Source organism: Stylophora pistillata, chromosome 4 (assembly GCF_964205215.1).
Source record: "Stylophora pistillata chromosome 4, jaStyPist1.2, whole genome shotgun sequence".
In the NCBI taxonomy this organism is placed as follows: Eukaryota; Metazoa; Cnidaria; class Anthozoa; order Scleractinia; family Pocilloporidae; genus Stylophora; species Stylophora pistillata.
The window spans coordinates 26,126,319-26,151,052 of record NC_142522.1 but is presented as its reverse complement, the minus strand read 5'-3'; the positions used below and the strand labels follow the sequence as shown (position 1 = coordinate 26,151,052).

The following is a 24,734-nucleotide window of genomic DNA, read 5'->3' as shown; positions in this document are numbered from 1 at the left end:
GAGGGCTTTTTACATCTATTTGTTTCCTGTTTATCGGTGTTTACGTTCTTCTTACACGAGAAACACATTTTATTTCAGTTAATCCTTTGATCATGAATCTCATTTAGACATTACAATGAGATTTTCGGCCTCGATCAAGATAAGACGGAAAAAAGTTTACCTTCTTTATCAACCCAATTTATATTTTGAGTTTTATAACTTTCAGTAATCTTACTTCCGTTGGAAGGTGTTACAAATAGAAATTTGCCTATTCCATCGAAAAACCACGTTTTCCATCGGAATCTATTTTTGTCTATTGAACATGTGTGGCGTATTTTAAAAAGTACTCGCGTGGCTCTATTGAATCTTTAATTTCGGTTTGCGCAATATCCGAATGAAGAAAATCACAGGTTGATTTTAATTGTTGAAGTATGCACATTTTAATTTATCGTAATCCAAAACAACCAAAAAAAAAAAAACTGTGACTTGGATGTTGGAAGGTGTGTATCTTTCCTTCACTGGTCTGGGAATGACCAAACCTTTCTCAGGAGCAGCGTGTAATAACAATATGAGTTAAACGTAATGTGCGACGCTGGCGGAATCACTAGTGTTGTAACAGCAACATGGTGCATGGATACTGTTGTTTAGGAACAGCATTCTTATTAATTACTCAATAATCAAAACAAAACCCCGGCAGGCGCATTTGAAATCGTTGTAAATTCTCTGGCCGTTTTCTGGATAGGCACCTTAACAAATTTGCTAGCGAAGCCGACTGAAATGTCGACTTAGGATAAATATGATTTTTTATCAAAGTGTCAACCATCGCTATCATCGCTTTGTTTTCTAACTAGCATGATACCAAATATGAGACGAAGAATTTTTGCATCTATCCCTTTGGACCACAAAAAATTAGTCGTTCTAAGATTATTGTTTGGAGTGGAATGATAGCAGATGTAAAGAGTTTTATAATTTGCGTGCAGACCTTCTGCGCAGCCAATTATTTCATGCGTCGTCAGTGTTCTCTTTGCCTTCGATGGCGTTGTTTGCTCAGTCGCCAATCATACTTATTCTGATGATTAGAAATTCGACAGAAAATTGCTATGTACTCTTTAACTTGACGCTGTCACTACATGTCATACAAGGAGACAATTTCAGTGACTGCCTAAGCTACTCATAATTTGAGCACATTTGGGGATAGCACTAATTTCGGTAAACGAGCTTATAAATCCATTTCTTAAAAGCCTCGTTCGCTAACAGCTTTAATAAGTTTATATAGCTCTATGAGTAATAAAGATAGATAAACCTTCTAGTTGACTTTCACTGAAAGTAGAGAACATTGTTTGCCTCTTAGTTGTTTTAATTAGGATTTCGTCTTTAACAAGAGTGTGTATTCAGCACCTGCTCTAATTTAACTCCATCCATATGTTTTGCATACTGGTTTAACAGCGTCGACGAGAATGTCCACAAGAATGAGACTTTGGGCCTATTTTAAGAATGGAGCGACAAATTTCTGTTTTATCCTTTCTCTTTTGATAGGAATCAGGCTGGCAACAGTTTTTGCTTGCACTGGTGAGTGTAAATCTAGAACAATTTGGAGTGTCTTATTTTCATATATCTTTACAGGATGTGTTAAGTTTTACAAGTAGTAAAGTAGGTCTGTACTTGGTTATATTGTCTAAATTTTTCTTGTTAGAAATGTATTTACTATTCTCTCGCAAGGTTACACGTGAGATCGGCTGCCGTGAGCTGGTAAATTAGAAAACTAATTGTCACCATGTTTTTGTCACATCGAAACGAGTACTAAGACAAATTTCAAATACCCTAACGTCAAATTAAACACTGAGAAAAAATTTTATCAAGACCATCCAACATGGAAATGTCAGTTACCGATTGTTACCTCTAAGATCGATTCATAATACCTGAAAATCAGGTACGATGTTAGCCACCGTGGAGAAGTCTTACGATTTAAATACAGTTAAAGAGTTATTCATGAATCTTTTCCCTTATTATCTTTATCATTTACATTCAACTTCACAATTATTCTTGTCTAAGAAAGCCCAGAAGGAATTGAATTGAATTGAATTGAATCTTTATTAAGTCATAAGATAAATAATCACATATCCTATGTTACAACATTAAAAGAAGGTATATATATAAATTACAGAGAAAATCAAGATAAAAATTATAAGACTAGATTATGTTTAAAAATTAAGCGATTAACAAACGTGTTTTTGAACCTATCAGTGTTTATTTTAGGATGGTGACTTGTCTCTTTCCTCAGATTGTACTTGGTTGATTTCTTTTTTGGCATTATAGCTCTTAAAAGGTGTATTGTATTATTAAAAACATTCTTGAAGATACGTGTGTCCTGTTGAACTAACAATTCATAAACATCACAGTAAAGCACATCACAGTAAGACCTAACGTATGCGGCAAATTGATCAAAAGACTTATTTTCAAAGCTTGGATGAATTATGCAATAGGCAAGCAGATGAAAGTTTTGCAAAACATTCAAGCGACTCCTTTTAAGTTATCTGCGTGAAATGAAGCGCCAGAATTGCCTACAATGCAAGCTACCTTAGAGAGGAGGGGGTTTTCGGTTTTGCTGTTTTAGCTATTTTTTAGTTCAGTTTTTCTGTTTGCAATTTGGAATAAATAAGCACGAGTAAATTTTTTCAAAGACAAACAAAATTGCATGAGCCCGTAGGGCGAGTGCAATTTGTGGTCTTTGAAAAATTTACAAGTGTTTATTTATTCCAAATTGCATGAGAAAATAATGTTATTATCTATTAATAATATACATGAGAAAATACGAGGTAGCTTCCCATAACTACGCAGAAGAAAAGCGCGCGCATCACGTGCAAAAATAATTTATTCAAACCCTGCAAGTGACATTGACCTTGACATTGACCTTGACATTGACCAATCATTCTGACCAATCAGAATGTCTGGTTTGTTTCTTTCTTTGCACTGAATTAACCCTTTTCTGCGCTGAATTAACTCTCTTCTGCACTGAATTAACTGAAAACTGCATTCATCTTAACCAATCAGAACTGAGAAATTGTTTCATGCATATTATTAGTACCAAAAACCTTTGGTTTTTCGGTTTCAGTGTCCATTGCAGTTTGCCGATCCTTTTGGTTTTAGCGTTTAGTTTTGGGTTTTCCTCAAAAATACTGACGGGTTTTCGGATTTGACATTCGATGCGGTTTTCAGCTTTTGTAGCTTACTGCCTCTCAACGAGGCGGAAGCTACTATGCTGTCCTGTTGAGTGACTGTAACAATAGAATCTGAGTGAGGGTAACAATAGAATCCGAGCCCACAACGAACTCTGCCGATTTTGATCCGATTTTCCCCGATCTTAACTCCCTTGTGTATCTACAGACTTCTGTGAAGTCATAGATACTACGCTATCCAGAGTGTAAGTCCGTCCGTATGTCTGACTTCTGAAACTTCTTGTGAGGTGAGGTGACAAAATGGCCGCCGATCCTTGACATATGCCTTGGCGAAATTAGATTGAAATCGACCGGGTATGAGTTGAAATACTTGAAGAATTTATCCCCGTAATACACTTGAGCATTCTTCGAGAGCTTGAGAGAGTATAAGTTGACAGAGAACAAAGCTAACAGCGAAAAACTTAATAAAATTACGGACAGGCTCGGAACACGTCTTACCGCCATAATCACCGCTGACCCGATCCCTCGAACAGCCGTGATCCACTCGTCAATACTGTATCGGATCCCTGGGATGCGAAAATTTATCGGCTTTGACGGTTTTGCATGTGGCTTTCGGCTTCTAAAGATTTTGCGGTTATGCGGCCCTGCGGTTTCGAATGATTTTTCCTACTGTTTTGCGGTTTCTGATAGACCCCAATGCCCCCCTTCTTGCAGTTCATAGTCATTTTTTCAAAGCTCTGGCTGCAGTCGGTAGTGATACTATACATTATAATAATATGTCTTCATCCAAGATACTGGGGAAAGCCAAATTTGATGAAAATGTTGCAAAGCTTTGGAAAATTACGTTGAAACATAGGCGATGTATTTCAGTGGCGTGTCTTCCAGTCCTCCCTGGTCACACTCGGGCTGCATGCTAAGGAAAATAAACGAAATAGAAGATAGGATTAAATGATAAAACAAGGCGTTTTTCCGGGAAACATTCAAAATCGTCATACTCCGAGATGAAAAGGAGGAAGGTCTTTGCCAATAAACTTTCTCGTGATCAGAAATAAAGTCCGTGGAAAAACTTTTCTTAAATAAATTAGATAAAGAATTGTTCATAATAATTATCATAGCTTCAATAGAGAGGAAAATTCAGCTTGAAATGCATCATGATTCTAAACAAAGAACTTGCAAACTTTCACTTGTGCTCGACAGGTGACGAATGCTGCATTGTCTCGTTCGAGGAGCCGCTCGCAAATAAGGCAATCGAGGGGCACGTGATCTGGAATGAGGAGGTACCTAATGAAGGAAGCTGTCGTGTGATGTGTTATATGGAGCCTAACTGTCTCTCCATCAATGTGAGACCTTCGCAAGGCGGAAAATACAAATGTGATTTAAATAATGCCACAGCTGACGTAACCTTCCTGGAAAACTGGGAGACCGCCTAGTATCTGGCTGTTAAGGTAAACCTGTTGCGTATTGCGATCACCGTTTTCTAGCTGTGTACATTGAAGAAAATGTGAAGGAAAAAGTAAAAATCAAGAGAAATTTCCCAGGAAAAAGGAAGGAAGACCTGGAAGGTATACTTAGCCCCGAAATTTTCTGTCAAGTGGAGACAATATTTTCCTTGAATTGAGCAAAGTCATTTATAGTGCGCTTTCCGACTGGGTTTTTTAAAGCAGAACCAGACTAATCTCTACAGCCAACGAGAACATGGTAAAAGGTTTGATGATTCTTTGGTTTAAAGATTTAATGAATCACGTTAACCGAAATTACAATTCGTCGACGCAACGTTTCGACACTCCTGGGTAAAGTTCTAGACACGAAATTTTAACGGCAAATAGGGTGGTGAGAGTCAAAAGCGAGATATTTGTCGGTGTGCGTCGGTTCACGATAAACACGTCTCTACTTTCCCCTGTTTCACTCTGTACACATACAACCCAATTACCCTTGTCACTCGCAGCAGATAATACGAGCCTGTCCGGATCCTTTTTAAGAGTTGTCAGCGCACTGAAAACATCCTTTTGAATTTTTTTGGGAGGAGGTTTAGCTCGCCTAAGTATGCTGCTTACTTCTGCTCGTACCGAATGCTCATGGTCGTCGCTAAGTTGAGAAATGCTCTCCTCTACAGCGGCGATTACTTTATTCAGGAGGGCTGACTGTCTACTGTCTTCACATGATTCCAAGGTCGAGGAGAGAAATAATGTTTCCGATGTCTTAAAGGCAGATGACTATACTAAAACATATCTCCGTAACTGCCAGAAACCAGCTACGACTAGTGATACTCCTGAGGAAAAGGAACCAGCGACTGGTTTTGCTGTTATTCCTTGCATCCAGGGTGTCAGGGAACCCATCAAGAGAATTTTTAATAGCCGCAACACCATTAAAGTCGCTCAAAAACGTTTCAGACTTTAGGGAACATTGTTTCCAAACCAAAGGATCCCGTTACAAAGGAACAACGAACCGATGCTATTTATTCTATTCCGTGCAATGACTGTTATCACGAGCATATCGGACAAACAAAACGTGAGTTTGGTACACGTTTGAAAAGAGCATCAGAAAGCGGTCTTCTTTTGTAAAAAAGAAAAATTTAGCTTTGTTGGAGTATACGCATGCCTAACTAGTCCTACAATTGGATGGGATAATTCTAAAATTATCACCAGTAATCGCCGCTCACCACTACCACCAGCACCTTTGTTTGGAAGTTTGGCATATCAACTCCACCCACGTTCCTTTAAATCGTGATGATGGCGGCTTACTACCTGACGCCTGTTTACACCTCGTCAGAAAAAAGGGCAGCTGATTGGTGAGCATGTAGAAGGGCCTCTTGTTGCAACGATCACGGGTCACCCCTGATGAAGGCGCTAGACAGGAGTGTTAGCTCGATTGGTTAGAGCGCCGGATTGTGTTGTGCGGTAGGTCGAGGGTTCGAGCCCGATGGTCTAAAAATAAATGAGGAGAAATTGCTACCTTTCTATAATCAAGAAATGGATAAATATTCTATTCTTCTTGGATAAGGACGAATAAACCGTAGGCACCGTCTCCTGCAGGGTTAGGGGGTAGGAGACGTTAATTTCCCCCGCACGAGATTACTGTGTCGTGGATGTCCTCCCTGGACTGAGATGGGTGGGAATTGGCCCTGAAAAGCCCCCGTGGGGGGTGGCCAGCTAACCTATGTATGTATGTATGTCTGTATGTATGTATGTATGTATGTATGTATGTATGTATGTATGTATGTCTGTCTGTATGTATGTATGTATGTATGTATGTGTCGAAACGTTGGGTCGATGAATTGTAATTTCGGTTACATTCATTAAATCATCAAACCATGTCTGATTGTCCACTTGATTGCTGTGTGAACTTAGATATGTAGTTCTTTGTAGATGTTTGACTAATAAATCATAAAATTTAATTCTTTGTAGAATCCCTGTCGTAACAATCCATGCTATGATGGTACTACCTGTCAAGTTGGATTCTCAAGGAAAGGTTTTTGCTGCATCTGCCGCATTGGATTTCCTTCAATAAGATGCTTTAAAGGTATTGTCACATTAATTTCTCTGTTACCGAACACACGATAAGTTTTACACGAAAAGAAACGCTTAAATACATCGGTGCAGGAAAAGACACTTTTATTGCGGTTTATAGGTTAATTTAAATAAAACAAGTAATATTTGAAGCGTTAATGATATGAATGTAAAGAAACGACTTCGCTTATAAGCTACAATAGCCCATTTCCGAATTACCTTGGCCTCATTTTCAAAACGAGTCCTGGTGCTCATCCTTTCATATGATTATATGTTTTCATTCACATGCAAATTAAACTAATTTTCACAAGAATGGTTGAGCACCAGGCCTCGTATTAAAAAAGAGGCCAAGGGTAATTCAGAAATGGGCTATTCATGAAATGATTGCTTTAAAGAAGCCTGAAAAGTAATTGGTTTCCAACGGTATTAGGGAAACACGGGTTCGCCTGCTGACGAAACTTAACCGGCTACAGTCTAACCGAAATCCTCTCTTTGTGATGCTGGCCAAGTCTTGCAGCGAAGTAAAAACGCTCGACCCAACAGTTAAAACCGGCCCTTATTTCATAGATTCTGATGGTGAAGGAGGATTGATACCGTTTAATGTCACCTGTAACATGACTGACAAGGATGGTGTTGGCGTGACAGTAATAGTTCAGAACAGCGAATATGAAACAAAGGTGGACAAATGTAAAAATCGAGGCTGTTACTCACGTGACATTCTCTATACAGGAGCGAACTTTCCTCAACTAGAGAGTCTTACCAAGGCCTCCTTGTTCTGTGAACAGTTCATCAGGTACAAATGCCATGCTTCAAAGATATTCTCTCCAAAACACATATCTTCAATCAAACCTTTCACCTGGTGGATGTCACGTGACTCTATCAAAAGACATATTGGGATGGAGCAGCAGCTGACAGAAGAATGTGTGCATGTGGGATAAAAGGCACATCGACGCCGCTAAGTGCCATAGTTTTACTCCTGGTACCATGTAATGACTCTGAGTGGGTTGCTAAATGAATTTATTCCGATTATTAAGACTTGAATTACACGATAACTCAACTTCTGATCGAGCACGTGGAACACTCTCTGGCACACTCGCTAACACTCCAACAACGCGCATGTTCACTCATTTGCATAAATGCATCTCATTATAGGGGAGTAACCATATGATGGACTAGCATCCCATCTAGGGGGGAGGGAGAGTACAAATATTTCGTCGCTTAGGCTGTATGTGCTACTGGCCTGACGCAGACTTGTTCTTAATTCTATTACGTGCATCTTCATGAACAGTGCTGGTAAATGTTTTTTTGTGGGAACTTTAGAAAAAATTTTCGTATTAAATTATCTAATTAAGTTGTGAACTTACCACCAGTTTTTAACTATCGATATTCTTATTTATTTATTAATTTACTTTTATTTTTGTTTTAAATTTATTATTTTTCGGTCATTCTGGGAATTCCGGGTATTCCGGGTAATCCAGCTATTCCAGATATTCCAAGTATTCCGGTTCCGGTTCCAGATTCCGGCATTCTATATTTTCCAACTGCTATTTTTTAGATCGGTTTTTCGGTTTTTGTGCCAAAAAACGTCGGTTCTTCGGATTTGTTGTACATTGCGTTTTGTGGATTATCCGTTTTCAGCATTTTGTTTTCGGTTTTCGTCAAAAATTTTGACGGGTACTCGGATTTGGTATCCAATGTGTTTTTTCGGTTTTTCATATTGGGTTTCTGGTTTCTCTTCGATCTGAACAGAAGTCATACGCCTCTGCTGATCTCGAATAGCCGCGAAACCGATGTTGATCCACTTGCAACCACAGTTTCAGATCGATTGGGATTTTGAAAGCTGAGATGTGTAAATCTATCGATTTAGACGATTTTGCATGCGGTTTTGGTTTTGACCGGTTTTTTTTTTTTTTGCGGTTTTGCGGTTTCAATTAGACCCTTATATAAGTAAAAATATGTTTCTGCTCGGAACTTTGAATGTTAAAAATGCCAGCAACTCAGGTAATAGCGCGTTGGAATCTGTGACGAGACTCATGTACGACATGTCAAGAATTGGCAATATCCCCTTAGTGGCCTGTTATGCAAATTTTAGTAATCAACATCTTTTCTGTCTTTAAATGAAATAAAATAAACTTAAGGTTATTGAAACGTAAAATGTATTCGTGTCTGATGTTTTGAAAACTCATAGAGTTGTAAATCGCGAATTAAACCAGAACATGGAAAAAATGAAATCTACGTTTGTATCGACGTTTGTAGCTCAGTTTAACTGCCGGCAGTGATTGCTATTCAAACTAAGCTTTTCTTAATATTTCAACTTATATTCTGGAATCAATAGGTAAAGAATAATTTAAGGAAAAAAAAATGCATTTCAGCATCAGAGATGCTGAATGTAACACTAAGTTATTAGCGTTAGCCAACAAAAAAATATGTTAGAGAAAATGGGAATTTAAACTTGAGATTCAAAGAGTTAAATACTCCCATCATGGATGTTGTTTTGCGTTAATTATGAGGAGTTTACTCATTTCTGGGCCCACTTAAATTGCGCCCACTTAGATCATTTATTCACCTGAAATAAGTGCGAATAATCGATCAGTTATCGAAAGTTTAAAAATTGACAAAAAAAACCGACTTCAATTATTGTTCGAAAATGGCAGAGCTTTGTCTGTGATGTGAAGTTTGATGAACATTTTTAAGTGTGTACACCTGTCGTAGTTTTATGAGGTTTAGTTAGTTTATTGCTTTTTACTCCGTTGTAATCGACTTTTCTTGCATCTTTATTTTGAGGAATGTCTCCTCTATATAACTTTGAGCTCGATATCTTGACTGCAGTTTCTTTTCTCTCCTTTTAATCTGGAGTTGTATTTCCATCTTGCCATGGCTGTTCTGGTAAGTGTCTATTTTTTCTTTTCTTTGCGTTATTCTTAAAGCAACTTTGTGACAACAGTTCGTAGCTTTTTCAGGTCCTCCAAATAGATATCAACTGAAGTTCCCTCACACTTTTAGCGGATCTCCATCCACTAGTAGAAAAGTTTTATCGGACATTTGCAATGGCGTGTGATTACGACGACCTAAAATAAAATTTAAAGGACCTGATTACTGGGTAACGAGAGACTTAAAGTTTCTTCCGTGAAAATTCGGGAAAGCCTACAGAATAGGCGTGGTGTTTTATGTCTTGCGTGTTTCAGCGAGCGGAGGCAATGTGAGACGCGGGAGATGAAACACGCGCGGGAAGAGGGGCGCAAAAAAGGTTTATATTCAAATTGAAAAGGCGAGAGGGGCCGTTCGTGTCTCATTCCTAAAAAAAATTATAAAAAAGCAGAAAAAAAAATAGAATTTCGCTATTAGATGCTCTGCTAACCTGGGTAAAGTTAGTTCCTTTTCGAAATTGGTCATATTTTAAACTTCAATGTTCGTACCATATGTCCTGGTCATCATGATGGGGAGAAGCATAAATTCCGACATCATCATGTTAGTTACGGTGAAAATGGTGGTCACAATTTGTTTATCACCTGCTTCTTTCAATTAGTTGAAGAGTCTAATGAAAAGATGCAAAACAGTTGGAGAGTCGAGCTTTCCTGCAAAACAAACGGCAGATGCTTTTCCTAGCTTTGTCAATGACACCTTACACAAATTGAGATAAATGGGAAAACGTCAATTTTCAAGATTACTTGAGACTGCGATATTCAGGACATTCAGTGAGGAGTCATTTGTGAAAAAAATCCACCCCCCCCCCTCCCCTTGAGTTATCATTCGTTTTGCCTTGTCGAGGGAGGTTTTCGATTCATTTTAGGACCAGAATATTTTCATAATTTTCTCATGTGCTAACTTAGTTCGTGAAACGGAGTAACCTGTTTCACGATCGGAGGACATTGGCGTCATGCGATACAAGATGTGTTTGTTATTTTTTTGAATGTGAACTTGCACTCAATAAAAATTATAATCACATGGATTGTTTCGATCACGGAAGGCCGTTTTCCTTTGGAAAGGAAATTTACGGCGGCGAAGCAAAATTGTCAACCGTCTTAAAAGTGATAATCGTGTTCCAGCATCCCTACCACTTGTCAAACACTCCATTTTGGAAAGTTCTAGTTAGGTGCTCGACAGTAAATTAGGATCAGGAATTCATTGATAATTTACCGAGGCGACGTAACGCATGTCTTCTCTTATTTGAGTAGCATCAAAATTGAAACCTATGAATTACTTCGGATCATGAGAAGATGAATACCAAAGAGGTTAAGTGTGGGCGTGTATACAACTGTCTATAACCCAGTGGCATATGGTTAAAAAAATTAAACTTCTCTAGAAGCGGTTTGCGGGACTTCACCAAAACAATAACAGTAGTCCGCCAAGCTGTTATAATTAGTTGAAGTCATTATTCGTGCAAAAAGGAAGCTGAAACCTTCATTTACGTTGGCGCTTTCCAGTTGTGACTGATTCAACCTTAGAGAATATTGAAATGGCGTCTTTGTATAAATTTGACCGAGAGACGCCGTTAATCGTCTCTGATTTTGTCATTTTGTCCGGAATCGTGTTCCTCTTTTGTGGAGGCTGCACAGGTAAAGACAAACCATTGGAAGCAATGCCATATCAGCAATTTTGTTTATTAATTTGTTTATTTTGCTTATTTCACTCGTCGTCGAGAAATCCTTACGAATTTTGATTTTTTTTAATTGGCTCGTCTTTTTTTTTCGTTTGCATACTCTAAGCTAAAAATTGAGAGTTATAGTTCATGCCTATGCCGTATTTTAAATCTACAAATAATACATCCTGCAGATGTTCATTGTTGACTGTTTGAGAGAAAAGAAAAAATAACGGCTAATACAGACGTTTCGTCAAATAGTTTAAAAAACCTTGGTTGTAAGTTTTCCTTAATTTTCTTCTTTTTTTGTTCTTTAGTTTTTCTTTTTTTGCAGCTGACGAGTGTCGCATCATCCTGTTTGAAGAACCGATAGCAAATAGGGCAATTAAGGGGCATGTGATTAGGAGTAGTGAGGTCCTCAGTGAGGGGAGCTGTCGCACGATGTGTTATATGGAGCCCAACTGTGTCTCCATTAATGTGAAACCTTTAGACGGAGGAAAGTACAACTGTGAGTTGAATAACGCCACGGTTGATAAAAGTGAACTAACCTTTCAAGAAGTGGATGCTTACTACCTGGCGATTGAGGTGAATGCTTCTCTTAAACTTAAAGTTATGTTTGGAATGAGAAGAATTAAAAGTCGAACACTTGCTCAGCGCTTTACAATTTTAGACTAGCATTTTTATTTGTTGCTTCATCGTCCCCACCTTGATCTGAATGTGGCCTCACACCTACACTTCTTGTTCGATGCTGTACATTAATAAGAGTTTTTGTTCTTTTGGGAGGAAACCCAACCTTATACATGTATAAGCCTGGCCATTAGCATTATTGTAATTCAACCTATCATGCTTTCTTGTAAATTTTTATTCAAGTGTGGTGACTATAAATAAATGAGAAAGGTGTTCTCTTCTTTTTTAATCAGTGCGTTGTTTTTTCCCTTTTGAACAGAATCCCTGTAGTAGCAGCCCTTGTGTCAATAACGGAACTTGCCAAGTTGGTTTCACCAGCAAAGGGTTTCGATGCGTTTGTGTTCCTGGATATGCTGGAGCAAATTGCAGTGGTACTGTAAAATTCTGTGATTTTGAAAATCTAGTTGTGCCTGATCTGTGATCAACATATATTCTCAAAACAGAAGAAAATTTTGTTGATGGACACAAAAAGTCATCTACTTATAAGTACTCCTAGCTAAAACCACGAAGAAAGTTGTTTGCACTTGAAATCAAGCTGAAAATGATAAGCATGTCAAATAGAATCAGCTAGCATTTGTCACTGACGCCTGACTATACATTTGCTTTATTAACCAAGCTCGCGGTCAAGATGGCTAGATGTTTGCCGAGTTCTTCTGCATTTTTATGGACCAAGGCAAAGTTTAGGTCCATAAAAATGTAAAAAAAGAACGAGGCTAATATCCAGCCATCTTGACCGAACAAGTTTGGTTAATAAATGATTTATTATATTGCAAAAAGATTAGTTCGCTTTATTGAGAGTAAGGTTGACTTGCTTACTTCGAGAGCCGGGAATAAAAGCCAACTGTGTTTGTAACACATCAAACTCACGAGAGTCGTTTCTGTTCTACTATTTCGACTATCCTCTGCCACGTTTTGCGTTTCCATCGCCGAAATTGTCCAAGAATTACAAACGTAGTTCTAGTTGTATGTTTTTGTAGCGCGGGATCAATGTGAGCAATTCCGAGCAGGCAAGATAGGATCATCTTGCCCGCTCGAGTAGCCAATCAGAAAACGGGATTCGCTTTATCTTGCACACGGGCGCTGTGAGTAATTTAATAACGTGACTTAATCGTTTTTTAATTGTGAGACAAAAGATAATAATTCATTAGAAATGTGAGATAGTTATTGAATCGATCACTTCGCCCTCCATAGAAAAAGCATATTCGTTTGCAACGATAAAATGGGCTCTTTAAGAGAAACTTTTTCAGGCTCAAGTTTGTTCCTACGAGATAGGGTGCACTATGGCCCCTCTTGCTAGTTCATAATACGTAATCCCCCATCCCAGGGATATGTTTCTCAGTTTTCTGATACTAACCAACACTCCAAAGGGTAGAGGGGAACTGTGAGAGTTCAGATGGCTGGGTTGATATCTTTCTTGATCTTTTTAACTAAAAAAATTCCTTAGAGAGCTTGGGAAACTTCGCACGTTAAGGTTTATTTCTTTTCACAGTATTATCAAGATCTTGCAGTGACTTAAGGAAGCTCGATCCAAAAGCGAAAAGCAGAATCTTTCTGATAGATCCTGATGGTGAAGGAGGATTGCTGCCTTTCCTCGTCACCTGTGACATGAGTGACAATGACAAAGTTGGCGTGACTGTCATAAGTCACGACAGCGAAAACAGGACATTAGTAGACAATTACTCATACCCGGGATCCTACTCGCGAAATATATCCTATAAAGGAGCGAGCATACCTCAATTGGCGAGTCTCGTCAACGTTTCCCAGCAGTGTGAGCAGTTCATTAAGTACGAGTGTCTTGGTTCTACATTGAAAGATGGCTTTTGGGTTTCACGTGATTCTGATGTAATGACCTACTGGAGTGGTGCAGCACGTGGCAGTCACAAGTGCGCTTGCGGAATGAACAACACGTGCGCACAAACCAGTATGCAGTGTAACTGTCATATGAATGACAATGTATGGCGTGAAGATAGTGGTGTTCTTACCAGCAAGACACATCTGCCAGTTAAGCAGTTGAGGTTCGGAGACACAGATTTTGACGAAGTAGAAAAATTTGACGAGAAGGGTTACCATACCTTGGGAAAGTTTAAGTGTTATAGAATCGCCTGATTGTAAAGAATAACGAAATCGTATATAAGAACGATCCTTCGCAGTAAAGCACTATTTGAGCAATAGTGGAAATCAGACCTGAAAAAAATTTCAGGCCTGTACGGGATTCGAACCACTGACCTCTGCGATACTAGTGCAGCGCTCTACCAATTGAGCTAACAAGCCAACTGGGAGCAGGCCATCAAATTAATTCGATATAAACCCGTAGATGATAAATTTATCATCTACGTAGATGATAAATTTATGATAAATTTATCATCTACGGGTTTATATCGAATTAATTTGATGGCCTGCTCCCAGTTGGCTTGTTAGCTCAATTGGTAGAGCGCTGCACTAGTATCGCAGAGGTCAGTGGTTCGAATCCCGTACAGGCCTGAAATTTTTTTCAGGTCTGATTTCCACTATTGCTCAAATAGTGCTTTACTGCGAAGGATCGTTCTTATATACGTCTCATAACCGCAGTTCACTCATATGTTTCATATGTTTGTTGTTGTTCGATTTATCATCTACGGGTTTATATCGAATTAATTTGATGGCCTGCTCCCAGTTGGCTTGTTAGCTCAATTGGTAGAGCGCTGCACTAGTATCGCAGAGGTCAGTGGTTCGAATCCCGTACAGGCCTGAAATTTTTTTCAGGTCTGATTTCCACTATTGCTCAAATAGTGCTTTACTGCGAAGGATCGTTCTTATATACGTCTCATAACCGCAGTTCACTCCTATGTTTCATATGTTTGTTGTTGTTAATAACGAAATCGTTAACCAATTCAAATCGTCCCGTCTAATAAAAAATTATGACAACTATTGCAAGACAGTGATTCTTATGAATGTTTTATTTAGTAATTTTTTACAAATTAATTCGCGTGGCAATATTACAAGAGGAATCTTACAACGATAATTTAATGATGAGTAAAGGGAACTCGCACTACCCTTTTCAGTTATTTCATTTATTTATTTACCGGCAACATTTAACAATGCTGGCCCAGTTCAGCTGCAAGCTGATTTGAATGAGGGCATGTATAAAGAATATAAATGTGACGAAACATGTACTGAAATATATCACTGAACTGTCAAGATATTGTAAACTTCGTGAGCTAGTGTAAAACCTTTGCATTGACTAGCTACGCTGTGATTTTAACAATTTTTGAACAATTATTGGATTAAGTTTTTGTGATATCCGGAATAATCAAGGTCGAGTTAAGTGTTATCAGCCGAAGCCGAAGGCTGAGGCTAATAACAATAACCAAGACCTTGATTATTCCGGATATACCAAAACCTCATCCAATAATCCTTTTGTTATACATTATTTTAGTATTTTCCGAATCTTTATCTTCAATTAATTTCTCAATTTCTCGCTGGGCCGATGAAGCGAATCGAGAAGCCATTCTTAGTTCGCTGTCCTTGAACTTGATATTGCTCCACAGGAAGTCATGCATTGCGCGCGCAACCTACAGATTATTCAGTAATCTGTAGGTACAGATTAGTGAATAATCTGTAGGCTGCGCTCTTTCCCAGAAATAACTGTGGGCGTTTAGCCAATGAGAAGACAGATGGTGACTACAATTTATAATAACAATTGTAATTTGTAAAGAATAATGACTGATTTATCAACTCGTCTACGATTTAACCATATCTCGATAATTCTATTAAGTATCCAAATATAATAGAGGTACAGAATTGTTTTTTTTTTGTGTACTCATAACCAAAATTCAACTTAGGATATTGTTATTGAATAGATATCTCCCAGTATGTAAATGCGCGGTGCTATTGGTGTTTCGAATAATTCTCGTGGCTGCATTTATTTCAGTTTTTAGGTCTAGAAATCAGGACTCGAATATTACTCTTATCACCGCAGATTTAAAGTTATAAATAATTGAGGAGGAGGACATGTAATTTGGCAAATTTTTGAAGAGTTCTTGAACAGGTTAAGATATTTAGCTGTTAGGCGGCTTGTTAGCTTTTCATAACACTGACTGTATTATTAAAAATGTAATGACTGATATTTGTAAAAGCTGAGTAAAACAGGTTTACCTACCAAACTTTCGGTATCGCATTGAGGGGTGATAGGGTATTTAAGCTGTTGCCTTGATTAAATTACTTTCAGGAAATGTTAACTCATATAAAAAACTGTAGTCATCATTTGAGACAGATAACTCAGATCTTGAGAGCCACAGGTTAACCAAGCTTTGATGCCATCTCTGATGTTTACTGTTCTAATACTTATCAAAATTCTTTTAAGATTTGCATCTTGTCTTTCGGCGAAAAAATTCCACTTAAACGAGAGATTAATTTTGCTCAAGTTGTTCCTTTGATCATAAATCTCATCTAAACATTATCATGAGAACTGAGAAGACTCTCGGTCTCGATGAAGAAAGGACCAAAAAAATTATCCTTCCTTATCAACTCATCTTGGTATATTTTGAATAGATCTTGTTGTTTTCACTCATTTGAATTAGTTTTCATCACAAGCAATTTTAGAACTATGGATCGGATGACATAGAAACTCCATTTTTGTTAAGCTCTAATTTTGCAATAACTTAATTGAACAGCTGAAAGCATTTCTTTGAGCGAATACCTTGGAAATTAACTTGAAGTTCTGCTGCAACGTGGGAAGAAGACTTTGTGTTATCAGACAAGAAATACAAAGAACTTCAGGATAAGATGCCCTAATTTTAATGATAACTTTTCACAAGAGATTATTTAGGCTTTGACGTTGAACAAGCATTACCTGCTGGACTACAGTCGGAGCCTGCGTTATGATATTTTGGGTTTTTCAAAATGTCATGATCGTCGCTGTTGTTTTTTGTGATTGGGACATTGAACACACATCACTCTGATCTTTAGCTTTCATAGGAAACTCTGGGAGGATACTGATAAGTATTTGGAAAACCAGTATAGCATCTTTGAATTAACATTCTGTATCGGGGATATTTATCATGATCAACGACCTCTCTATCATCAGTGTTCCAATATGGAAGTACGTTGACGATACAACCATAGCTGAAATTGTATTAAAGAATGTCATAAGTAAGATCCAGCAGTATGTCGACGACCTGTCCCAACAAGTGTTTGCTGACAAGTTCCAACTGAATGAGGATAAATGAAAAGAATTGCGGATTAGCTTTGCACGATCCAACAGGGTCTTTGAGTCAATAAAGGTCGATAACAAAAATATTGATTGGGTCAGCAGAGCCAAAACTCTTGGCGTAACCTTAGCAAACGATCTTAAGTGGAATGATCATGTGGATGAAGTTATCAAGAAAGTTAAAAAGCAATTATACTTTCTGAGTCAACTTAAATGAGCCCAAGTTAGACCAAAAGAACTTACAACCTTCTACACCACGTGTATTCGATCAGTGATGGAATATGCATGTGCATTACTTCATGACAGCTTACCACAATACCTATCCAATGACTTGGAGCAATTTTAGAAGCGTGCCTTGCGCGTTATTCATCCGGGCAGAAGTTACGAGCAAGCACTGGATGAAACTGGCTTGGCAAAACTATCGGAGAGGCGCCAGATGATTACATGTGAACTATTTAAGGAAACAGGCAGACCAGAACACAAACTGAACAAACTTTTGCCTGCCGATAATAACTGCCATTACAATTTAAGGAAGAAAAGAACATTTAGTATCACCAAGTTTTCAACTAAAAGAACACAATTAAGTTTTATCAATAACAATGCAAGGAAGGCTAGCACCGTTTTATAATTAAAATTATATCTGATTATTTAAAGTGGGACTGTTACGAAAAACGTCAGTTTCTCCGATCACAATGAAATTTTGTGTGTGGGATCTCAAAACGTTAAGGAATGACTGTATCGATTTTTGAGTTTAAATTCCTACGGTAAGTAGTATTTTTCGGACGATCTTTTTCGAGGCTGCTGAATCCGATTGGAATGTACTGAATCTGGCCGAGGAGGTATGGGGAGACCGGTAGTGACGTCATCCAATCTACACGACTCCCCCGTTAACAAAAACCTTGCCGCGAAGTGGAAGAACTTTGTCAGACTTCACAGAAAAAAACTTCCATCCCGAAGGCCGGTTTGTTGTTTCTGAGCATTTTTTAGAATTGTGTTTTTCAAGGACATGCCATCTAAAAGGGGCATTGAGAAGATTTGTACCAGGATCAGTACCAACTAACTGGAAAAGTTTGAGAGAAAGCCGCAATAATCACTAGAAAACCTGAAGTACTTCATTGAAGGGTCACGCATGGTGAGTCGACTTTTCTAATCAATTTTTCTCAATTATTCCACACCTGTAGGAAATATCTTAAAAACACATAAACTGTATGATTTTCCAAGCTTTCGTTCACTATTCGTTATTCGTTGGTTTATTGTAACTTGCAGTGAAGTATTCTGGAAATCTGTCTAAATAGTTCTTTGACAGTTTGTCAAAGTTGAGGTGTTAGTCGCATTCATTAGAATGCAAAGACGTGACCGTCCAGCAAAATTCAAACTTCGTATTTATCAAATGTTCATAATATTTATAATATCAATTGATCTATATAGACTATGAAAGAGATATTTCATTCGAAGACAGCGATTACACTCTGCCCGGCAAATCCTGTAATAGAGATAAAACCTTGAACGCGAAGTGCATCCACAGGGGAACACGGCATAAAACGTCACTGATGGTATCCACAGTGAACTTGATAAAAAGGTTATTGTGATGTTCAACTGTTTGATTTTAACTCATTATACGTACACAGCTGTACGTTGCTTTCTCTACTTTAAGCTGTCTTCTATAAAACAATACCAATGTCTATCAATATTGATCTTATCTGATCTCTGCATGCAGCTACCGACATCTACATCGTCAGATTTCGCGAACGGGTCCGAAATCATTGCCGATTCTGTTTCTTTGAATAACGATGCTTCTGGGGATCAAGAAGTATCTTCGGAGTTAACGGGAAATTCCGCCGATGAGATTGCGGTTTCTCATTTCGAAGCAGATGAGCTTGCGGCTTCGTTTCCCGCCAAGGAAACAATAGATTACCAGGTAAAAACAAGAGAGATTCTGCATGCGAACACACGCGATCGTGTCAGTACATATAAACAACACATGGCCAAGTCAAGGAATTCCAAAGTATTAGAGTCAAATTATATCATTAAATGCTCCATTTTCGTCATCTTAGGAAGAGACTCACTTATACCTCCACCAGAGTTGCGACGCGTGCAAGTTTGTGGGAGATGAAAACCGAAGTCGGAAGAAAACAATCAACACGCTGACAACCAAAATAAATAGACTTAAAGATCGCCTACAGGAAAAGGAAATCAAATTCTTCAATTACATTGGTTCTTTCATCAGGAAAAGAACTTTTCACATCACTTTCAAAGGAAGCTATCGAGGGAATGGAGCAATAACTAGATGATCGATCACTTTCGCCTCAAAACTGATTTTGCCCTACTAGCTCTCTTGCCTTCGAGTTGTCTTGATTAGATGACGTCACTACGCTTTGACGCGTTACCGATGTCCTGCCGCTCATTTATTCAACAGCAATATGGCGGAAGGGTGATTTCGCAACGCAAAATTTTCATTTTCTCGGCGGTCGTTGGCTAGATTTTTCTAATATTTAATTCATATGTCATTCAAAGTGCATAAATTCGAAATATTGTTGTAAAAAAGTTTTACGGAATGATAAGTTTTTCGTCACAGTCACGCTTTAACTTGTCGTCTTTTATACATATACATATATATATACATACATCACGAGCCACAGGTAAACGGAAGTTCAAATATTCGAAAAGGCTGGTTGCTATGGAGTGACGTCATAAACCGGATAAGTTGCCATCATCGCCTTGACAGCCTTTTTCGATAATTGCTCGCAGTAATCTGAGTAGTTGCTTGAATTTGTACAATCTCTGTTCCTGCTGGGTACAATGAAGCCTTTTGTTTATTAGGGGCTGGATCGGCCTATTGACATTTGGAGATTGGATTTCATATTAATATGCGTAAGCAAAAGCGGGAATGTTTAGTTTCCCGCGGTCGAGTGCAGTTATGGATCCCTTGAAACTTCGAAGGGTTGAATTGCTTCATTCTCCTCCAGATGAGTCAAGGGAATGGTTTATCTTAAATTTCAAGAAATGTGGCATAAGAGTCAGCAAGTTTTTTGAAGTAGCCTGTTGGTGGCACATTTTCCAAGCGTTTTGTACGGTCCAGCTTTAAAAAAATGGCGGAAGCTTGGATGACCGATATGTTCAGAACAACAAAGTGGCCATCGCCTTTCTATTTGGAGTTGTTTCTACCATCTTCCGGCAGAAATTCGAAGAAGGAGAAGTGGTGAGATATCTTTGGTTGATCGATAAAATAAATTCTTGATCCTGGATCAAGAAAAGCTTGGCAAACGTTACTTATATAGCATTTTCAAGCTAAGACGAACCGGGGTAAGTCATATAACGTTTATATTTTTATTAAGATTGGAAAAAGTGAGTTTGCTGTCTTATGTTTTGTTGTGAATGCTGGTTTCACGGTGTATCAGAACTCATCTCTGCTTGGCAGGAAAATCACATAATTGGCTGAGTTTGATTTTACGCTGAGCCTCTAAGTCTTGCTGCTTTAGGAGAAATTTCGGGTTTGTTTCCTTGATAGGGTCTTGACAGTATTATAATTTATTTCATTTCTATTTTTCTACGATAAAAGATTTAAATCGCCAGAGGGATGCCATTGAGAAAACTGGAATAGTAGTTAATGGAAGATGCTTTAAAGTTAAATTTCCAGTTTATTTGTGTGTGCCAATCTTGACTCTTTATATTTTTTTTATCTTATTATTTTTTATTTTTGCAATGTTTTTATGTTACATGTCTAGCTACGTGATAGTAATTATTGAATCCATTTTATGCTTGGCAGTGTCAGAAAATATCTGGGAAAGTATAACATTTGAGATCTTTGGTGTAGCTATTTTAACTTCAACTTCTTGTTATCTTCTTGTCTTTTTTCATGACAGTTACTCTTGATTACAAAACACTGATAATGCTGCTCAAGCAAAGAGCTGGTGATGCCAAAAAATATATCAATGAACTTTGCAAGCAAGGATTGGACACAGAGTGCTGTGTATTCTGCAAAGTTATTAAGGTAGGTTATACCTGCAATGCTAAATGACATGCATTTATACAATAACACAAAACATATTCAGCCTACTGGTATTTGTTATGCAATTTATTTATAATCAATTAGTGAGAGCTTTCTTGGCTTTCTTGACTTTATAGAAAGGCAGACGAAAGGTGTCCATAAAAGTGAACATATTTTATCTGTGGTGAACAGTGATTATATATCTACCATTAGTAGTGAACATTATATGACTTTAGCTCAGTTAATTCATTATTGAGTGATACATGCAATTTATTTGTAGGAATGTGCCTCTCCTGATGTTCCTTTTGGGGAAGCCTTTGCTGAGTGTTTCCTAAAGAGCAAAGCAAATATTGGGGGGTAGGTACAACTCTGCCGCATTTCTGCATTGACATGCATAAAAAGTTCCAGCTTGCAGTATGGTATTTCACTTTCTATTGGAATACATGTCTTTAAATCTCACTTGGGATACTTAGTTTGATGGACAGTTGGCATACTGCCGGCCGACAGTTGGCCGACAGTTGGCCGACAGACTTTTAGGGGAGCTGTTCTTCACTTTTACCCAGTTACCAGCAAAAATATGGTAAGCTTGGATTATAAAGGTGGAAACTTTATTCACTGTTTTTTTTTTTCTGTCTGTTTCAGATGGAAGGGGTTAAGAGATGACTTGCTCTTTCTCCTTGAAGAGGAGCCATGTGATGTTAATTTATGTGCTCTGCCTGCAGTGTATGACATTTTAATTTTTAAATTCTGTGCACCCATTGAAGTAAGGCATAGTCAACTTTGTATCATTTAAAAAAATCTATTTTCTTGAAGTCTTATCCTGTAACAATTAATTTTATTTTGTTTAGTGTTGCCTGGTCACTTCTGAGATATATATTTATTTGTCATATTTCTAAGATTTATATGGCATTCGGCGTAATGCCTGAGAGCTTCTGGGATATAGCAAACTTAGTTTTTCATTCAATGTTAATAGAGGGAAATTATGTCTTTCCTTTCTGGTTCACCAAGGCTGAAGTCCTTCATTCAGAGTAATGCCTGAGCAATTCTGGGATATATAACATACCTAGCTTTTCATTCATGGTCAATATAGGGAAGTGTTGTCTATCCTTTCTGGTTCACACAGGCTGAAGTCCAGGCATTCAGAGTAATACCAGAGCACTTCTGGGATTTATAACATACTTAGCTTTTCATTCATGGTCAATTTTGGGAAGTGTTGTCTATCCTTTCTGGTTCACCCAGGCTGAAGTCCTGGCATTCAGAAAAATGCCTGAGTGCTTCTGGGATATACAACATACTTAGCTTTTCATTCATGGTCAATATAGGGAAGTGTTGTGTATCCTTTCTGGTCCACCCAGGCTGAAGTCCTGGCATTCAGTGTAATGCCTGAGCGCTTCTGGGATATATAACTTACATAGCTTTTCATTCATGGTCAATATAGGGAAGTGTTGTCTATCCTTTCTGGTCCACCCAGGCTGAAGTCCTGGCATTCAGTGTAATGCCTGAGTGCTTCTGGGATATACAACATACATAGCTTTTCATTCATGGTCAATATAGGGAAGTGTCGTGTATCCTTTCTGGTCCACCCAGGCTGAAGTCCTGGCATTCAGTGTAATGCCTGAGCGCTTCTGGGATATATAAATTACATAGCTTTTCATTCATGGTCAATATAGGGAAGTGTTGTCTATCCTTTCTGGTTCACCCAGGCTGAAGTCCTGGCATTGACTGTAATGCCTGAGCACTTCTGGGATATATAACAAAGTTTCACATAGCTTTTCATTCATGGTCAATATAGCGAAGTGTTGTCTATCCTTTCTGGTTCACCCAGGCTGAAGTCCTGGCATTCAGTGTAATGCCTGAGCACTTCTGGGATATACAACATACTGAGCTTTTTATTCATGGTCAATATAGGGAAGTGTTGTCTATCCTTTCTGGTTCACCCAGGCTGAAGTCCTGGCATTCAGAGTAATGCCTGAGCGCTTCTGGGATATATAACATACTTAGCTTTTCATTCATTGTCAATATAGGGAAGTGTTGTGTATCCTTTCTGGTCCACCCAGGCTGAAGTCCTAGCATTCAGTGTAATGCCTGAGTGCTTCTGGGATATACAACATACATAGCTTTTCATTCATGGTCAATATAGGGAAGTGTTGTCTATCCTTTCTGGTCCACCCAGGCTGAAGTCCTGGCATTCAGTGTAATGCCTGAGCGCTTCTGGGATATATAACTTACATAGCTTTTCATTCATTGTCAATATAGGGAAGTGTTGTCTATCCTTCCTGGTTCACCCAGGCTGAAGTCCTGGCATTGACTGTAATGCCTGAGCACTTCTGGGATATATAACAAAGTTTCACATAGCTTTTCATTCATGGTCAATAAAGGGAAGTGTTGTCTATCCTTTCTGGTTCACTCAGGCTGAAGTCCTGGCATTCAGAGTAATGCCTGAACGCTTCTGGGATATATAACATACTTAGCTTTTCATTCATTGTCAATATAGGGAAGTGTTGTCTATCCTTTCTGGTCCACCCAGGCTGAAGTCCTGTCATTCAGTGTAATGCCTGAGCGCTTCTGGGATATACAACATACTTAGCTTTTCATTCATGGTCAATATAGGGAAGTATTGTCTATCCTTTCTGGTTCACCCAGGCTGAAGTCCTGGCATTCAGTGTAATGCCTGAGCGCTTCTGGGATATACAACATACTTTAAGTTTTTTCATTCATGGTCAATACGGGGAAGTGTTGTTTATCTTTTCTGGTTCACCCAGGCTGAATGGAAGTTCTGCTATTCACAGTAATCCCTTAGTGCTTCTGGGATACCTAACATTCTTATTTTCTTTGACATTCACAGGTTAATCAAGGGAAGTGTTGTCTATCGGCCTTACTGGTTCACCCAGGCTGAAGTCCTGGCATTCAGTTTAATGCCTGAGCGCCTCTGAGATATTTGACTTACTTAGCTTTTCATTGATGGTTAATATAGGGAAGTATTGTCTATCCTTTCTGTTCACCCAGGCTGAAGTCCTGGCATTCAGTGCAATGCCTGAGCGCTTCTGGGATATACAACATACTTTAAGTTTTTCATTCATGGTCAATACGGGGAAGTGTTGTTTATCTTTTCTGGTTCACCCAGGCTGAACGGAAGTTCTGCTATTCACAGTAATCCCTTAGTGCTTCTGGGATACCTAACATTCTTATTTTCTTTGACATCCACAGGTTAATCTAGGGAAGTGTTGTCTATGGGCCTTACTGGTTCACCCAGGCTGAAGTCCTGGCATTCAGTTTAATGCCTGAGCGCCTCTGAGATATTTGACTTACTTAGCTTTTCATTGATGGTTAATATAGGGAAGTATTGTCTATCCTTTCTGGTTCACCCAGGCTGAAGTTCTTGCATTCAGAGTAATGCCTGAGGTTTTCTGGCATATATAATGTGAAGAAATTCTTGTGACGCAAACTTTTCTGTTATTTGAGCTCTTCACCTATATCTACAGCAGAGCGACAGGAATAAATAGTCGTTTGAGACAAAAATTTGAAAAACAGCTTCATTTATTGTTAAAAGTCGCCCTGCAAACCGCGACGGGAAGAGAACATCAAAACAAAAAATGCTGCCAAAAAAACTCAATAAATAAGACAAGGCAAA

General features: G+C 38.4%; 2 protein-coding genes and 1 pseudogene across 3 annotated transcripts; all 3 read left to right on the top strand.

The window, feature by feature from the left end:
* The first annotated feature begins 1,288 nt into the window (after window positions 1-1,288).
* LOC148733060 (neurexin-4-like) lies at window positions 1,289-7,959 on the top strand (annotated as a pseudogene).
* A 3,042-nt stretch (window positions 7,960-11,001) lies between these two features.
* LOC148733059 (neurexin-4-like) lies at window positions 11,002-14,246 on the top strand. Its single transcript, XM_088758264.1, has 4 exons — window positions 11,002-11,217; window positions 11,575-11,825; window positions 12,187-12,298; window positions 13,417-14,246. Exons 1-4 carry the CDS (start codon window positions 11,118-11,120, stop codon window positions 14,031-14,033), a joined length of 1,080 nt encoding a protein of 359 aa, XP_088614390.1. The 5' UTR covers window positions 11,002-11,117; the 3' UTR covers window positions 14,034-14,246.
* Window positions 14,247-19,809: 5,563 nt separating this feature from the next.
* On the top strand, window positions 19,810-24,631 carry LOC148733058 (uncharacterized). 2 transcript variants are annotated; one of them, XM_088758553.1, is made up of 5 exons: window positions 19,810-20,314; window positions 20,979-21,106; window positions 21,384-21,460; window positions 21,746-21,866; window positions 23,949-24,631. In XM_088758553.1, the coding sequence occupies exons 2-5, from the start codon at window positions 21,005-21,007 to the stop codon at window positions 23,997-23,999; spliced, it is 351 nt and encodes a 116-aa protein (XP_088614679.1). In that variant the 5' UTR covers window positions 19,810-20,314; window positions 20,979-21,004; the 3' UTR covers window positions 24,000-24,631. The 2 variants fall into 2 exon arrangements, with proteins under 2 accessions (XP_088614679.1, XP_088614678.1); XM_088758552.1 differs by having other exon boundaries at window positions 19,810-20,418.
* Window positions 24,632-24,734: the final 103 nt, after the last annotated feature.

What these genes read in the sequence shown, in the direction of transcription:
- LOC148733058 (XM_088758553.1), top strand. Translation starts at nt 21,005, where the DNA reads ATGCTGCTCAAGCAAAGAGCTGGTGATGCCAAAAAATATATCAATGAA. An exon ending in TATTCTGCAAAGTTATTAAG is followed by an intron (nt 21,107 to 21,383) that starts GTAGGTTATACC and finishes ATTTATTTGTAG; the next exon opens with GAATGTGCCTCTCCTGATGT. An exon ending in AATTCTGTGCACCCATTGAA is followed by an intron (nt 21,867 to 23,948) that starts GTAAGGCATAGT and finishes TGACATTCACAG; the next exon opens with GTTAATCAAGGGAAGTGTTG.
- LOC148733059 (XM_088758264.1), top strand. Translation starts at nt 11,118, where the DNA reads ATGGCGTCTTTGTATAAATTTGACCGAGAGACGCCGTTAATCGTCTCT. An exon ending in CTTACTACCTGGCGATTGAG is followed by an intron (nt 11,826 to 12,186) that starts GTGAATGCTTCT and finishes CCTTTTGAACAG; the next exon opens with AATCCCTGTAGTAGCAGCCC. An exon ending in TGCTGGAGCAAATTGCAGTG is followed by an intron (nt 12,299 to 13,416) that starts GTACTGTAAAAT and finishes TTCTTTTCACAG; the next exon opens with TATTATCAAGATCTTGCAGT.